The 17,470-nt window shown below is 48.7% G+C and overlaps 3 protein-coding genes across 3 annotated transcripts in view; 1 reads left to right on the top strand and 2 right to left on the bottom strand.

Moving 5' to 3' along the window:
- Positions 1-17,470, top strand: part of LOC119464458 (multidrug resistance-associated protein 1-like) — a 162,102-nt gene that overhangs the window by 9,069 nt on the left and 135,563 nt on the right.
- Positions 2,236-4,701, bottom strand: LOC119463947 (neprilysin-1-like). The gene has a single exon (XM_037724768.1). It carries the CDS (start codon positions 4,699-4,701, stop codon positions 2,236-2,238), a length of 2,466 nt encoding a protein of 821 aa, XP_037580696.1.
- LOC119463946 (neprilysin-1-like) lies at positions 5,203-16,379 on the bottom strand. Its single transcript, XM_037724767.2, has 3 exons — positions 14,978-16,379; positions 13,945-14,736; positions 5,203-5,207 (listed from the first exon to the last, which is right to left on the bottom strand). Exons 1-3 carry the CDS (start codon positions 16,377-16,379, stop codon positions 5,203-5,205), a joined length of 2,199 nt encoding a protein of 732 aa, XP_037580695.2.

Genomic DNA, 17,470 nt, shown 5'->3' with positions numbered 1-17,470 from the left:
CCTTTTGCCCGATTTCGCACCGAGCGCGCGCGGCGTTGGTGACGTGTTTATCGAGAATCTGCCATCCTTTGCCGTACACACATGGCGGTGTACCGTAGCGACCATAAGGCCATGGTCCCTGTGGTCACCAAATAACTGAAAACCACCGGATGATGTATAGTTCTCATTATTTAATAGTTCAAATAACCAATTACACAATCACATCTTAATACTCATAATTGGAAATACCTAATTCCCACCGTAGTACCGGTTCGCTGGTCTTCCATCTCCACCCCAATAGAAGGGCTGACAGTTTTTTTTTTGTTCGCTCTACGCTGCCTAACCAAGAATTTAAACAGCTCCGCTGTTAAAAGGAAGAAAAAGAAAAGAAACCATGTATTTTGTGAGCACAATTGGAAGCCTATTGGCCTCGGCGCTATTACCCGCAGCCTATGACCTCCGTGAGTGCGGAACACCGCTGAATGATCGTGGTCACAAAGCTGAATTGCCGTACAGCCAATTTCGGCCGCCTTTTTTTAGCTTTTGAACAATAAAAAGTGTTCTAGAAAGTTATTTCTGAAGAAACTTTGTTGACTTCGAAGTTGCTAAAACGTCAGCATTTCTTCTGTCGCATCGATATAAAGCAGTCGCTGGTGATTAAAGAGAAAAAATTGTCGCTGAACACACCAAGAAGTTACTGAATCTAGCGACAAAAATGCTAAAATGGCCACACTGCTGCCACCCATCAACCAGGAAAACAGATGAAAGGGTGAAATAAAGCTGATTGCTCTAAAAATCTGGGCTGCTGTTAGCACATGCTAATCCTTTCCACTGCATAGCCCGATCCCACACGCCTTTCCTGACAGCAGTCATGGTCGCCAAAACATGCTGGGCGATTTTTGCGAGATGAATTCAATACTCGAGTTGTTGACAAGAAAACGAAAGAAAAAAAATAGAAGCAAACTGACTCCTGAAAGAAGAAGCGTTAGAAAAAGTTAACTTACTCTGGCTGCAACAGCTGTCCGTTTGCGTCTGCGTTGCATGAAACCAGAGAAAACTTATCCTGATTTCAATGACTTGCCATTTTACTTGTGTCTTAAATGAATGGCACGTAGCAGCGCAAGAAACTGCCAGCACCGCGACAAGTTACTGCAAAGTGATGTGCCAGGAAGGGTTGGCTGTTCCTTGGTGAAATGTCGGAACTCACTCCCAATCGGCAGTGAGTCGGGCGGCGCGTTTGTTGAGGGAAATAGAAGAAATACGCGAAAAAGAAATTCAAACGGAATTAGCAACTGAAAATAGTGAAAGTCAAAGTTATTGTTACAGATATGAAAGTAAATAATAACTGAATATTACCGCAAAGATAAGTTAGGACACTAAAACAGAAGAGGAGAAATTAGTTATGTACTTCTTGACACACTGAAACCTAGAGATGGCTTCACTAACGTTGCGGTCGCTAAACCTTCCGACCAGTAGAAGAGAGGAAAGGGCCATCGAAATAGTCATGTTGAAACCATGCTTTCGAAAGGGTTCTTGAAAAAATATTTTTCGTTTAACAGTATAAAACGGCAACATGCTAGGAATACATGTTCTAGAGATACGCTTTCCTGCAAAAGTGATACGATTGTGATAAGCCAGACAAGACCTACGAAAGTAAAAGTTGTATGGAGGGACTCGGCAGCGTAGTCTCGTTAGCATGTCTATGTAAGGACGTAAAAAAGGTCGAATGCATTCCACGGACACTTCATGTTACACCAGCAACCTGAAAACGGACAAGGAGGATACGTCGCCGGAATCACCTAAGCATTGAGCAAGCCATCTCGCACACTATTTAAAAAATGATATTGCTGAAGGTTGGCCTTACTCTGTATGGTTTAACATAGAGGGTACTAAAATGAAGATGCAGCAACGCCATATCAGCCCGAACGCTTTTCTGCTGCAAACGTTTCTTTTATTCAAGATGAGGAAAGTGACCAGGCAAGTGAGAAGAAAAACAAGCAAGCAGGTTCGAGAAACATTTTGTCCGGGATGATGGCAGCTCACATTGCTGGATGTTGAAGCTTAAATGCCTTGTAAAAACCTGCGGTGGAACAGTTTGTAAACACAGTTTTTCCGACATGGCGAAGAGAAAGACATTATGGTAGCTCACTACCGCACACTCTTTGAACACTGGTCTTTGACTTTAGTGCTTTGACCTTCGCCATCAACCTAGTCATTGCCGAAAGCAGTCGTGAATAAGTATGGCGTGATGCCATTTCACCAGACAGTACACTTGCGAGTGGGGTTCATGGGTGCGCCCATGGGGCAGTTGAAAGCAGTCGAGAATTTGGCGAAGTTCTTGAGCGGAATGTTGACTCGAAGTTTGCCGGGTATCTCACGGAACTTCAGCTTCCTCTTCCAGACGTCGCTGTTCGGATTGTCGCACAGTCCCACGGCATATAGGACGAAAAAAAGCTGCTCCATGTTGAGCTGTCGCCCGTCCAACGATATCTTCAGCTTGTCGGCGCCATCCTGGGACAGGAGTGCCTTCATATACATGTCGTACAACGGCGCAATGATGGCGTTGTCTGCGATGTTCTCCTCCAGCCTTAACCGTGCCTCAAAGCTGTCCCCTACGAGGTCAGCAATTTCGACGTAGTACTGGTCCTGGAAGCAGAGCTCGAGCTGCGAGAACTTGCTAATCTCGTCGGCGTTCCACCAAGTGGCCACGGCGAGGTTGTGGTCCACGGTGGCTCCGCGTCTATCCACGGCCCCGAACATGCCTCGGAAGATTTCAGTGAGGATAAGTGGAAAGAATATGGGGTCGATGTTCTTAGTAATGTCGTTGAGGAAGGCAATGTTGGCGTGGGGAATGAAGACCACGTTGCGACCGAAGAAGTGCTCATGTCCTGGTGAAAGGGCGGTGTGGTCATATCTTGCGTCGAAGTCGTCCTTCGGAGGCCGGGTCTCCCAGTAGACATTCATGGTTCCGGCTTGAAGCTCACGGAAGCTTTCGACTAAGTGGCTTGGATCAAGGGGCTGAGCATTGAAGTTGTAATAGCTGGCGATGGTGTTGACGTCGTCTGTGCTGCCGAGAAACACAACGCGCATGCTCTCGAGCTTGTCGACGCCGATGCCGATGGCCGAACGGTCCAGCCACGAGGACGACGATATGAGACGATCGGTCATGCTGCTCTTGAGCTGCACTTCGAGGTTTGACATGCTGTAGTCATAGTGCTTCAAAAGCAGCGTCGAGTTGTTCTTGCTGAAAGTCATGCGGCCAAAAAAGCGCATGCCGTGCTTGTACAGCCGCTCTAGCAGGTGCATGCAGGCTTGACGTCGGTCTGGGACAAACTCCAAGTAGTTGTCGTGGCTCAAGCGCAGCAGAGGGCTGGCTGACTTGGCCAACAGCGGGGAAACATGCACTACAATGCGGTAGCCCACGTAGTTCAAAAGGGTAACCATGTCCGTTTCGTTGAGTATGGGGACAAGCTTGGTGACGTAGTCGTGGTTTAAAACCGCCACGGGCGTGTCGCTTTCGAATGTCTCTATGTCTTGAAACAGGATATTGAGGTAGGCTTTCCAGTCCCACTTTCCCTTGCCATCGAGCTGTCCGACGCTCTTGATTCTGTCCGGGAACTCAATGAAGCGCGTTGCCGACATACTCTGGTGGAGCTTCGTCTCGAGGAGGCCTATAGCTTCCGCTTGCTCGGCAACATCTTGCGCCTTGTCGAAGAGCGACAACGCGATGGCTATCTTTTGAGTAAAGTTCTTCGGTGGCTCATCAAGGTACGCGAGGTTGTACCTCTTGAGCGTCAGGCTAGGTACGTCGATGTGGACAGTGTATGTACGATCATCCTCGAAGGGCTTGCGAAGGGACACCCTAGCGAAAGGGAAGACACCGAGGTCTCGGTCCACGAAAGCCGATACCGCGACGATGTTTGAACCCCGTGGAGCCCTCTTGTAGGGCCAATTTCCAAGATTGTATTCTTCCAGGAGAGCTCGCATGGACGTGAAGTTTTTGTCATCTTTCTCTTCAGATTGGCACTTGGGGAGCAAGGAGATGGCCTGGTGGAGGAAGACGCCGGGATACTTGTGGTAACGATCCTCGTTCTCTTTGAGGTAGTCCCGGAAGAACCTCTCGATGTCCATCATCATCATGCCTGCTGTCCGCTCCCTGTATGCTCTGGACAGCAGGTCCAGGTCGCGCGACGACCACTGTCGGGAGCAGACGTGCCCGTAGAAGTCCACGCACGGGTTTACGGCCGTGTCGATTCGGCCTCGCAGGTAGTTCTCAGTCCAGGCGCACACGTCACTCCGGCATGTGGACTTGGATGGCACAACTTTCCTTTCTTGCTTGACCAAGTGTCGGCTGTCCACCTCGTGTAACGAGCCGCTTTCGCCGACGCCGGTGGCCGATGCGTTGGCCCCGCGTCGCAGGAATGCCATGGAGTGTTTGAAGAGCGTTATTACCGCATCGCCCGCTTGAAACTTGTAGGCGGTAATGGTCAGTCCCGCGATGACCACGATGAGGCCCACACTGCACACGGCCATGTATGGCAGGCGCTGGGGAGAGCGGGGTGCCAGCATCTGCGACCGCGACCGTGTTTGGACAGTTGTGCATTTGGAGTCCGACGGCGACACCGAGCCTGACAGCTCTTCGGAGCGAGAGGAAGCCGGGAGAGGCTGCTCTTCACGGTCGTCCTGTACGTCGCCGCCTCTGTCATCGGCGATCAGAGACATCGCAGCGTAGCGCAAGCCTCGCTGATCGAGGCTGAAGCTTCTTCTTCTTCTTCTGTGGCTTGTGCTAGCCCATGATGCCACCACGTGACAGTTGATGTTGATGGTGACGTCAGGATCTGTGGCTCATACCAACCGTGGGGTATCAGGTGAAAATCGGGCGTCGTGTACGAAGAGGATTTGTAGACTCTCACCTTTGTAACAGTACGAAACGAAGAAAGAAAAAGCGAAACATGAAATTCAGGACAGTTGGAATCGCATAAGCTATTCCACTCATTTTATGTGCTGCGCACGAATAAATATTTTACACACTGGCGAAGACCCTGTGCGAGTAGATGTAGATGAAAACACCATCAGTTACCACGCACAGGCAACTACAAGGATACAAAGTGATGCTGCGGAGTTAAACCGGGTCAATTTCCTGGGGGACGTGGTCACGCAATTAGTGAAGTGAGAGAGAGACAAGGAAAGGCAGGGAGGTTAACCAGACGGACGTCAGGTTTGCTACCCTGCACGGGGGAGAGGGGATGAGAGATTAGGCAAACAAAGAAAGCAGAAGATGAAGAGAGAGATAGTTCACTCACATCGTAATAAGCGTAAAGTTTTTTTAAAAGTATGAAATGCTTTTAGCTCCCCTTTTCGGCGACCTTCAAGTGACCTTGAGCCTAAAGCCAGAACCATTATGCGGGCTCTCAAACGGGAACATCGTCGCATCGTTGCGAGATCAAAACGAGATCATCCGGGCAACCAGTCAGAAGTTAAGGAAATGCGGTCTCTGGCCCCCAACCTTTTGTACAGGACCGTATTACATACGCTAGATAATTATCAAACAAGTTACAAAAAAATATCGCTTCCGATTTCTTCCTAATGTTTGTTCACAATATCACCCAAGCTTTGTACGCTGAAGTTTTATTTGTCATTTCCAATAGCGACGTTCAAAAGGCAGATATAGAGGTTGCCTGTGTTCTTTTGAACGCCAGCGGTTCGTGAGTTCTAAGTGGTCAGCGACACGAAGAAAAGGTAGCGACAGACCCTGCGCGCGCTGCACTGTTGGAAGAAGTAAAGCCCCTGGAAAGGAAGACGGAAAGCAATTGAAGGCAGCGGCACCACAGGCAGCAAAATATGCCATATGGTAGTCATTTCATGCTTACATTTACTCTCGATTACGGGAGATCCATCATTTTTTTTCAACATCAATGCGAAACATAATGATGTCTACCTGACAATGAAAAAAAATCTGAAAACAAGATGGAAATAACAAATGAAATAAAACAAGCATTGCAAACACTAAAAGACAAATCCCAACCATGTGATTAGTGTCGCCACGGAAATTAAAACCGGCAGCTTCATTTTCTCAATGCCTTGCACTGCGAAGGCTACGGCGGAGTGGGGCGGGGCCACAACGCTCCGCCTTCGAAATGTCACTGTGGCGCGAACTTCAAATTTAATTTTGAAGGGAGTGAGTAAAAACTTTATTGAAAATAAATAAATAAGAGAAGGCACTCTGGTTGGAGCCCCTATTCCAGGGCTCCACTGGCACGAGCGGCTCGCTGGGCTTGGTCCGGAAGAGCCAATTGGCTCTCCCGGCCCTCGTCCGCAAGCCATGCCTCCCACTGCCTATTCCTCATGAGTGGATGTTTCAGTACTATTGGGCTGTCTATGTGCGGATCGCCTCTTGGGAGAGAGAGAGAGACACACAACTTTATTTAAATAAAGATCGAGCTTGGTTACTGTGGGTGGAGCCCCTCTTCCAGGGCCCCACTGGCTATTGCGGTGCGCCGGGCCTGGTCAAGGGTCGCCAATTGGCTTCCCAAGTCCAGTTCGGAGAGTCGCGCCTCCCACAACCAATTGTTTAGTGTATCGTGAAGTAGCGGCGACACGGCGTCTGCCGGACGCTGCGCGCATTGGTAAGTGATGTGTTCTAGTGTCGGGATGGAGTCGCACCATGGACATCTGTCGCTGTGTTTGTTGGTAAATATTTTGTGCAGTCTATGATGTAAGTGTGGGTAGGTGTTTGTCTGTATTCGACGCCAGTCCCTCGCCTGTCGCCTGTTGAGCTTGGGGTGAGGTGGAGCTTTGGATTGTCTTCCTAGTCGTTGTGCCTCAAGTATGTCTCTCGGTGTGCTGCACACTCCCATGTGGTGTGTTTTAGTGTGGGTATGTCTGTGCACCACGGGCACTCGTCAATAAACCTCGTGGGGTGTATTCTGTGTAGGTGGTTCAGGTTGGGGTATGTATTCGTCTGAATACGACGCCAGTCGCTCTGGTGTTGGCTGTTAAAATCCGAGTGAGGATGTCCAAAACGTCTCCGCTGCTGCCTTTGCTGTAAAAAGATGTCACGAGAATTCATTGGAAAGTCGTCGCTGGGACCTGCCGTTGCTCGGACGTTTAATCCTCATGCAATATGGTCTGCGTCGCGTTCCCTGCCAGTCCCTCGTGTGCTGGACACCATATGATAGTGTGGTGCCCTTCTAGTCGATTGCCCAAACTTTTAATTATTGACTGGGGTGCCGTCCCATTTAGAAACAGGCGGTAAGCTACTTGTGTGTTGGATAATATGACAGCCGAATGGGTTTGGCGCTCGGCGTCCTGAATGGCCAAGGCAATGGCTGCAGCCTTTGCCACGCATGCCGAGGAGGTTTTGAAGGATGCCGTTGTAACGTTGTTCTGACACGTAGAGACCACGGTGAACGTGTTGGAGCTGGTTCGACTAGCATCCGTGTAATACACTCCAGGTCCTATGCCGAAACGTTTGTGAAGAATCTTTGCCCTTGCTCTGCGTCGTCCGGGATGGTACTTGAGGAGCATGTTCTTGGGAATTGGGGCCACCGCAATGTGCGATCGAACATTGCGGTCTATCTGTGCCGTTTCCTCTCTGCAATACTGGGACCTTAGTGTAAAGCCTAACCTCGCCAATACTTCCCTGCCCTGAGTTGAAGAACAAAGTCGTTCTTTCTGAGCATATAACGTCGCGACTGCGTACTCGTCAAAAGTATTGTGCAGGCCTAGTCCCTCGAATATCTCTGTGCTAGCGCATTCGGGAAGACCAAGGGCGGCTTTGAAGGCTTTTCTGATTATCGTGTTTGCCTGTATTATCTCTTCATTCGTCAAGGCCTGGTACGGAAGGGCGTATGTGATCCGGCTGATTACGAATGCGTGAACCAGGCTGATGGTCTCTCCTTCAGTTAGGCCATATCTGCTTCTTTCCACTCTCCGTATCATCCTGGCAACGTTTCCTGTGACCGCCTTTAGTTTTTGAAGGGTGTGTGTTGTTCTAGCGTTCTGTTGTATCCACATCCCTAATATTCTGAGTGTCTCCGCTTCTCGAATCGGCGCCCCGTCGGGAGTCAGAGTGATTGGCCCCCAGTCTTTCTTTGTTGCGTATTTCGCACGCACCCGAATGAGTTCCGATTTCTCGGGGGCGCACGCCATGTCCGCCGCCCTCGTGTATTCCACGACTGCATGTATAGCCTTTTGAAGAGTGTCTTGCTTGTCCCCGTAGGACCCCTGGTGAGCCCAAAGCGTGATGTCATCGGCATATATCGCACAGCCGAGATTCGGGTGTTTATCTAGCTCCAGGGCTAGCTTTCTCATCCCCACATTAAATAGCAGTGGAGAGAGTACAGCTCCCTGAGGGGTGCCTCTGTCGGGACAGCTGAAGGTGTCGGACCTCGTGGAGCCTAGTCCGATTGTAGCCGTGCGGTCACTGAGGAACGAGCGCACGTAGGTATACATTCGTGCTCCACAGTTTACCGCTTGCAGTCCTTGTAAAAAAAAAAAATGTGTGGTGGGAGATGGTGTAGAAGGCCATCATTTTGGATGTGAACGTAGACGCCACGACTTCTGATTTTGGTGCCTACGGCGCGCTAAACGCAAGCCAAACGCGGTTGCAATCAGAGAGCCGCAGTGCGCTTAGCCAGAGGACTCATGGCGGCACCCCGCGGCGGCCGCGGTGTAGCCAACCGCAGCGACCAATAGCAGCCGCGTAGGGGAATGTGCTTTAATTATTACGTGATAAAGCACACAGAAGATAGTGAGGATCATGGCTTCTGTTGAAACGAATTGCAAAGAGAGCGTTTGAGAGAAAGTTTACTTCGCGCTCCGCTTGCGAGCTCCACGCACCGCGTACGACAGCAAAACTAGGCTGAGATGTTCACAGCAGCGTAGGCTACCCACGGACTATGTTACTTCACTAAGCCCGAGGGGCGGTTCAGGGCCCCTTTAAGAAAAAAGAACCGCGTACCAGCTTGCCTGAAAAATAAATGTGACAGCCCCGGCCCTCCACCTTTAACCATATGAAATAACTTTAGACGACTAGTACGCTCCCAATTCGAACCTTAGATAAAAAGAACAAGCAGTCGGTGTAACTCTTGCGTGGACATCCTTGCCATGGAGAGCACTTGCAGCATATAGAAAGCTTTTGTTACGACGAACATATTACACACAGTTGCACGTGTAAAAATCGAAAGATCGCGGCCGCCCCATTTTCCTGTTTCTGATATAACATGCTCGATTTCAACCGTCCATTGTTCTTTGCTTTCGTGATAGTATTCAAACAGGACACCAATGTATCTGCCTGGCGTATCAGTAAACCTTATTCCTTCGAATTGTGTCGGCCGCGCGTCCCATCAACATGCCAGAATCCCAGGAGATTTTCGCCAAATACTGGTGCTTTCAGTTGAGATACAAAACGCTCTTGCTTCTTTAATAGCACTTTCACCGCGTTTTTGAATTTGGCAGAAGATCGCGATGTCGCGTGCGTACGATGGGATTTTAATTTCGTGTGTTAAGAAGTGATGGCCGCCTATCTGCTCGCTGTTCAAAATTTCAAGTTCACATATATTGCAAATAAGAGACCGGGCATCCTTGGCGCGGCACTGGACTTTACTGGGATTGCTTGACTAAGTTTCTTGTTAACAATAAGCTTAGAATTGTAGTGCTAACACGCCATTTTTACGAACTCACTAATCACGCTGCCTACGTTAATTCGTTCTTGTAGTACGAACTGACTACCATGTGCGACTGTGTCGAAAGCTTTCTCTTAATCTCATTGTACCGTTTCTGACTTCTCAGAATACGCATCACAACATTCTAGTATGCTTTTGACGGTATATATTATTGCGAAAATGATCCTTCCTTTATTCCCACACGTGTGATGGGGGCCAACTACAGTTTCAATTACCGATTGAAGTGTTCTTGCAATTAATTTTATGTATATACCTTATAAGCTACGTTCGTCAAACTTATGGGACGATAAGACTTACTGACTGCAATTTGTAAGGTTCATTGGTTTTAGGGATTGAATGATGGAGCCTAATATCATTTGCCTAATATCATAGGCTTCTGCTATAACTTGGCAAAGTAATTGTGATACTTGATTCTTAATGACATTATAGAACGCTGATCCAAGGCTATCCGGCCCAGGCACCTAGCCTTCGCTCAAATATTTAATTGATTGCTTAATTTCATGTAGAGTGATTGGTCTTCCAAGCTCTATGCTACTATATTCATCAACCCTTGGAATTAGTATAACATAATCGTTTTTGAATTCATTTTTTACGTGCACTTTGATGCCAAGAAAACTACCGCATCGATCTACAAATGCTTTTCAGTGAGGCTTTGATCCGCCGAGACCTTGCTTTTGTATTCAGTTTTCCTTATTTGGTTCTTCGCTGCATATCTTCTTTCTTAACCAATCGCCCTCTTAATATGTATTTCACCTAGCCAAAGCCTTTGTGAACGCGCTTTAATAATGGCGCCTTTATGTCTTTCTTCTATGTATTCGTCCTGTCTTTTAACATCCTAGACTTTACTTTTAAACAAACTCGGTGTTGGGGCCTCTGCATTGAAAAGGAAATAAGTGTACACTATAGTTCCATTTCCATTCGTTTTTCTTCCTCCATCTTACTTATGATGGCGTAGAAAATATAATGGCCTAGATAGCCTATAGATGACCTAGAAAATATAATGATGCTCAAGAGACCAATATATAGTGATTGCCTAGAAAGTATCTTTAAATCACGATGTACATCATGCACCACAAAAAAATTACAAGAACGGTATGCGCTTAAGAGAGTGGTAACGACAGGCAACTAATGAAGAGTTGGTAGCAGTTTGGTTGAAACTTTGTTAAGTCATACATGTCCTTCAAGTGACTAATCATTTGAACATACTGAAATCTTTCGGCCATTCTGACGGCATGGAACAGACCATGATATCGGAGCAGGGCGAATTGCACTTTCTACGAGTTCAGTAGAAAATATTTTTCAATTAAATTAAATACTCGAGTTTCACGCGTCATAGCCAAGACCAGATTATGAGACACCTCGAGGCTCAACAGCGCAATGCCATGCCACTGGGTGGTACTAAAGGTAGCGTCAAGACTGTGATTCAAATCCACGTCCGGAGGACCAGACTTGGACCTGGACATAGCGCCTTGCACCACTCAGTCTTTTTTGTTTATGGTCAGACACCATATTCCAGGTATTAAAAAAAGCGTGTTTGTGTTTTTTTTTACCACACAACAAGTAGAGTGCATACGTATATTAGAACACCTTGACCGCATTGCCATCCCGACTTGTTTCTTCATTGATTTTGTTTGGCCCATTGCGCATACGTTACCATTTACAACAGATTCATTGTCCATGTAAACACCACCTCACGCAGGGCCGATGTGTTAGCGCTAAGAATGTTTCATGCTCAAGAGAAGCTGTACACGAGGCAACCAGCTTGGAACACTTTCAACATGCCTCTATTCTTGAACGAAACATGTCACTCTCTATTCAAAGTATTTAAAGCACTTGTCGGGCATCCACATCGGCGTGCCGAACATCCATACTACACCTCCATATGGAATGGAGTCTAATCATCTGTATTGGGTCCAACGCTGTCCTGTTTTCGCTTTCTAAAAGGAGATACCGAATCCCTTGAGGCTACGGTGGAAATTTTATTTTAATGTCACGCCGCAAGGCGCCCCGAAGAGACACAGCTTCTCGGAAATCAAGGAGCACATGCTCTATTTCTTTCTTTTTACCGGTGTGTTCCCCTTGGCGCAACTTTACCCTCCCAGCATAGTTTGACAGGTTCTGTGTGCAGTTGAAGGAATAACTTTCTAATTTTCGCAGGGACCATCATTTTTTTCACCTTTTTTAGGACCCATTTTGCGCGTCCTACTGAGTACATGGATATCTACAGTGGTAAAGCAAATAAAAGATCACACAGTTCTTTGTGCAGCTTTTGCGAGCCACAATACACAAATAATTGAACGAAGAATAAGCACGGTCAGAAAACGGCACGCCATAAGATTCCTTTCAGAAAGTTGTGTATTAATTCTTCCAGGCAAATTGTCGGCTGATACGAGAATGTTCGACAAGGGTTTGTTCAGACGAAGCTGGCACAGTGTGTTAAGCAAAATGTTCCTTGACATCTTTTAGGAACAAAAATTGACTTACACGTTGGCAGAAAACAGGTCTGTCAGCCCTTGACCTCATTTAGAACTCGCAAGAAAAGGTTCGTCTGAATTGGCCCTTTAACGAACCCCAGGTGGTCGAAATTTCCGGAGTCCCCCACTACGGCGTGCCTCATAATCAGATCATGGTTTTGGTACGTAAAACCCCATAATTTTTTTGTGTGATTTGTTCTTTCCGACCTGTAGATTACCCACCCGGAGGCTGTGAAAACTGTTAAATTACTGTACGTTAACTCTCGAACAGTGGGGAAACTATAGCACGTACCAACTTTTACTGACTAGAAATTGTTGCTGTGGAAAATATCAACCATTTTCATCCATTTTGATCACTTGATCTCGCCAGTTCGGTTCACTTTTCTAATAATACTGCGCAGGTGCTTCTAAATTAATTATTTGTAGAAGTGGCACACAGTTACTAGTACAAGACCGGGTGTTTTGAAGTAGCCAAAGTGTTATTTACGCGACGGCAACTTACCCACTTGCCATAGCTCATTATTCAACAAATGTTACTACGCTCTAACACTAGGATGAGAATAGCAGTATCGATATTAAGAACTGTATTGATTAGCAATTCCTGGAACTGAGACGAGTACGTCGTAGAGGCAGTGTCATTTTCTTGCGTTGTCAAAGTGCACTGTAATGATCAAGAGGAACGTTGATCAACGTGTATGATTAAGTGTAACGTTAGCTTCGCTTGATAAGTGCCTATTGATAGAACGCGTCAGAGTGTGTCATTACGGCAGCTGTGGATTTTTCATAAACAACAACAACGAGGTACTATAAAATGATAACCCCGTACTAGGGCGCACATTAGTGCTGCCACCTACCTTAATTCATTCATTAGTGGGTAATGCGTACGGCTGTTTGAACCCATGAAAACACTGCTATCCATTTACAGAAGCAGTAATAAGCTGGACTGCATCTTACTTTGTAGCGTTAGCTACACTGACCTAGCCAAGCCCGTTTCGCGCGGCACATCAAGAGCCGTGCTGCGCATGCGCAAGGATCAGTGATGTCACACGGCTTGCGCACCGGAGCCACCGGAGCCGGCACCTCTCGCGCACTCCGCCGCCGCCGCGCGCGACTCACCGCCGCCGGTCTGCGCATTCCAGAGGAGTGACGTCGTAGCCGTGGTAGACGCACTGGCGCCGGCGCGCGCTCGCTGTGCAGTCGCCGTCTGACACTGCGCTGGAGCCGCTGCGCTTCTGACTGGCGTTTGTGTGTGTCATTGGAGCAGCTGTAAGCATGACAATCAAGCTAATCCTTGACAATCTAGACAACCAGGAAAGCTAAGAATAATCAGCTGAACCTTTGCTAACGCTACGTATATCCTGGCATAGCCGAGCTAAGCCACTGCAACATTTTTTTGAAAAGATTTCGAATAGACAACATGTTCCTAGAAGTACGATTACGCCCACAGGAAACGATGCAGTAGAGAAAGAGCCACACAAGCGGCAACCTTTATTTTGGTTGTTCTGCAGGCTTCGCGGAAGACTAGAAAAGGGAGAGCCCGACAAACGTATCCGCCATCTGCCGACAGAAAGGGCAAGAGTTGTTCTGGTGCTACATAAAGAAGGACGGGAAAACAAAAAAGTCTGTCACGGTGACATGAGTTCAACACATTGAAAACAACTTTTGCCAGCGAGTTACTCATTTTCAACTACTGCTACATCAGGCCGTGTTCTCTTTCGTCCGTTCTGATCACTGTGCAGTTCTACTTTCGATAACTGCGGTTGGAAGTATGGCGGAACGAGCTATTCACCAGATTGTGCACTTACGCGTTGGGTTCATGGGCATGCTCGCCGCACAACCGAAGGCAGCTGAAAACTTCGCGAAGTTCATGAGCGGAATATTGACTCGGAGCCGACCGGGAATGTCCCCGAACTTGAGTTTCCGTATCCAGGTATCACGGTTCGGATTGTCGCACAGTCCCACGGCATAGAGGACGAAGAACAGTTGTTCCATGTCCAGCTGCCGATCGTCTACCGTGATCTTGAGCTTGTCGGCCCCGTCTTGAGACATCAGAATCTTCATGTACATGTCATGCAGTGGGCCGATGATGGCGTTGTCCGCGATGTTTTCTTCCAGCTTTAGCCTTGCCTCAAAGTTGTCCCCGATGAGGTCTCGTATCTCGACGTAATACTGGTCCTGGAAGCAGAGCTCGAGCTGCGAGAACTTGCTAATCTCGTCGGCGTTCCACCAAGTGGCCACTGCGAGGTTGTGGTCTACGGTTGCCCCGCGCCTGTCCACGGCTCCAAACATGCCTCGGAAGATTTCGGCCAGGACAAGAGGGAAGAGAATCGGGTCGATGCTTTTGGTGATGTCGTTGAGGAAGGCAATGTTTGCGTGCGGTATGAAGAGCACGTTACGGCCGAAGAAGTACTCGTGTCCTGGTGAAAGGGCTGTGTGATCGTACCTCGCATCGAGGTCGTCATTCGGAGGCTTTGTCTCCCAGTAGGTGTTCATGGTACTTGCCTGCAGTTCCCGGAAGCTCCCGATCAAGTGGCTTGGGTCGAGCGGCGGAGCATTGAAGTTGTAGTAGTTGGCGATGGTGTTGATGTCGTCCAGTGCTGCCCAGGAAGACGAAGCGCATGTTCTCAATCTTGTCTACGCCAATGCCAATAGCAGAACGGTCTAGCCATGACGATGATGAGAGAAGGCGATCCGTCATGCTGTTCTTCAATTGCACTTCGAGGCCAGACAGGCTGTAGTCGTAGTGCTTCAAGAGCAGAGTCGAGTTGCTTTTGCTGAAGGTCATCCGGCCGAAGAAACGCATGCCGTGCCTGTAAAGTCGTTCCAGTAAGTGCATACATGCTTGACGCCGGTCTGGGACAAACTCCAGGTAGTCGTCGTGGCTCAAACGCAGCAGAGGACTTGCGGCCTTGGCAAGCAGTGGAGATAGATGCACCACGAGACGGTAGCCAACGTAGTTCAGAAGGGTTACTGTGTCTGTCTCGTTGATGACGGCAGAGAGCTTGCTGATGTACTCATGATTCATGAGAGCAACTGGTTTGTCATTTTGCAATGTTTCTATGTCCTGAAATAGGATAGTGAGGTACCCTTTCCAATCCCACTTTCCTGTGTGGTCGAGCTGCCCCACGCGCCTGATCCTGTCCTGGAACTCAATGAAGTGCGGAGCACCCATAATGGTGTGGAGTCTCTTCTCAAGGTGGACAATGGCTTCTACCTGTTCAGAGATGTTTTGCTTTTCGTCGAAGAGCGACAACGCAGTGGCTACCTTCCGAGTGAAGTTATCTGGCGTTTCGTCGAGGTACGCTAGATTGTACCTCCTCAGTGTTAGGCTCGGTGCGTCGATGTGGACGGTGTAGCCTCGATCGTCTTCGAATGGCCTCCGGAGGAATACTCTGGCAAATGGGAAGACACCGAGGTCGCGGTCCACGTAAGCAGAGACGGTGACGATGTTCGCACCACGGGGCGCTTTCATGTAGGGCCAGCTGCCCAGGTTGTACTCTGCGAGGAGGCTTCGCAACGACGTGAAGTTCTTGTCATTCTTTTCTTCGGATTCACACTTTGGCAGCAGCGAGATGGCTTGGTGCAGGAACACACCCGGGTACTTGTGGTAGCGCTCTTCGTTTTCTTTCAGGTATTCCCGGAAGAACTTCTCGATGTCGGCCATCATCATACCGGCGGCCCGTTCCATGTACGCCCTCGACTGGACCTCCAAGTCGAGCGCCATCCAATGCCGTGAGCACACGTGCGCATAGAAGTCGGTGCATGGGTTGACAGTCGAGTTGAGCCGACCGTGCAGGTAGCCTTCGGCCCACAGGCAGACGTCACTCTTGCAGGTGGATTTGGTGCCGAGGACTTTTCTTTCATGTTTGGTCAGGTAGCTCGCATCCGCTCCGGCTAGGATGTTCCCGTCGCCGCCACCGCTCGCCGATCCGTTGCCTCCGCGTCGAAGCAGCTCCATGGAGCGGTTGAAGAGGTCCATGATTGCATCGCCTGCGTGTAGCTTGTAGGTGGTCACGGCGACGCCGACGGCGACCATTAGGAGGCCCACGCTGCACACGGCCAGGTACGGCAGGCGGCTGGGCGAGCGAGCCACCAGGATCTGCGTCCGCGACCGGGTCTGGACAGTCGTGCATCTGGGATCCTGCGGCGACGCCGAGCCCGACAGCTCTTCCGAACGCGCGGAGTGCCGGGCTTCGGCCACCCCTCGGTCGTCCGGGGTGATGTCGGCGCAGTGGGACATCGCTGCGCTCGTCTGACCGACCGCGGCCTGTATTTCTTCTTCTGTGGCGCGCGCTGCCACCCGCGCCTACGCGGAAATTGTTGCTGATGGTATGGTATGGTATGCATGCCTTCTTTGATGGCGCACCCCCACTGCGGGGGATTGGCCAATATCTTGGTGGTATTAGGAAGTTTCTGTAACTACTAAAATTGGTAAAGTTGTCAGGAGGAAATGAACAAAAATAACACATGAAGAATTTAAGAATATCTCCTTGAAGCAACTCTAAATTCCTCCGCACTCTAAAAACAGTTGCACCCTTTTGGGATGCATTTCTGCCACACAACAATAATCGTCCTCTGTCTCGCTTGCGTTTCCTATCTTGAAAACTCTGCACTTGCTACTTTCCTGTCGAGAACGCCGTGTCACGCTGATAACGCTCTTGTCGTTCCTGACCTAGAAGTGCCGGGCGCACAGCGTTAAAGAAAGGAAAGCCACGCAAGTCAGATGACGATTATTGTTCTGTGGCAAAAATACGCCCCAAAGGGTGCAACTGTTTTTACAACGCACGGCTGAGAAAAAATCCCTGTGGTAATTTCCAAGAGAGCAGGCTCCTAAAGAAAGGATATTTAGAATTAGACAGAGCTGCTGGCTCTGTCCTCCAACAATGGCCCTAACCCACTTTTGTATATGCGGTTTCGGTTTTGAACCCTTGCCATCTGAGTGCTGGGCAATGTACAGTTATTATGCGCTGTACATTTCCTGGGTAGTGTACTGCCATTGGTACAAGCTCAATGGCTCCAGCAGTATTGTAAAGGTTGGAGCACTCCAATAAAGATGGATCCTCGCCTCTTCGGTCGTATGCTTGTTTGCCTTTTGACTTTGGTTGACTCTTCACTCCGACGCCGCGGCGTTCTTTTTCTCGAATTCGCACCCTCGGTCGCTCCAAAAGCGGCCAGTGTTCTTGTGACACAGCATCCACTAGAAGTCATAAAGCTCAAGATTAGGTGGAATAGGCAAAGTAATAAAGAAAGTCGCAGTTTCGCCCGAAATGCAAAAGCATCAATTGCGATAGCAAATTGGTAGTGAGATATGCGGAGTAGAGATAGTAGCTT

The sequence above is a fragment of the Dermacentor silvarum genome, chromosome 9, assembly GCF_013339745.2.
Source record: "Dermacentor silvarum isolate Dsil-2018 chromosome 9, BIME_Dsil_1.4, whole genome shotgun sequence".
Classification (NCBI taxonomy): Eukaryota; Metazoa; Arthropoda; class Arachnida; order Ixodida; family Ixodidae; genus Dermacentor; species Dermacentor silvarum.
Note: the sequence above shows the minus strand (reverse complement) of the source record. Positions and strands in the feature narration are given on the sequence as shown.

Excerpts from the sequence above, each read along its gene's own strand:
- LOC119463946 (XM_037724767.2), bottom strand. The coding sequence starts at position 16,379 with ATGTCCCACTGCGCCGACATCACCCCGGACGACCGAGGGGTGGCCGAA. Across the intron at positions 14,737-14,977 it reads CCCAGACCGGCGTCAAGCAT|CACTGGACGACATCAACACC; the intron begins GTATGCACTTAC and ends CTTCCTGGGCAG.
- LOC119463947 (XM_037724768.1), bottom strand. The coding sequence starts at position 4,701 with ATGTCTCTGATCGCCGATGACAGAGGCGGCGACGTACAGGACGACCGT.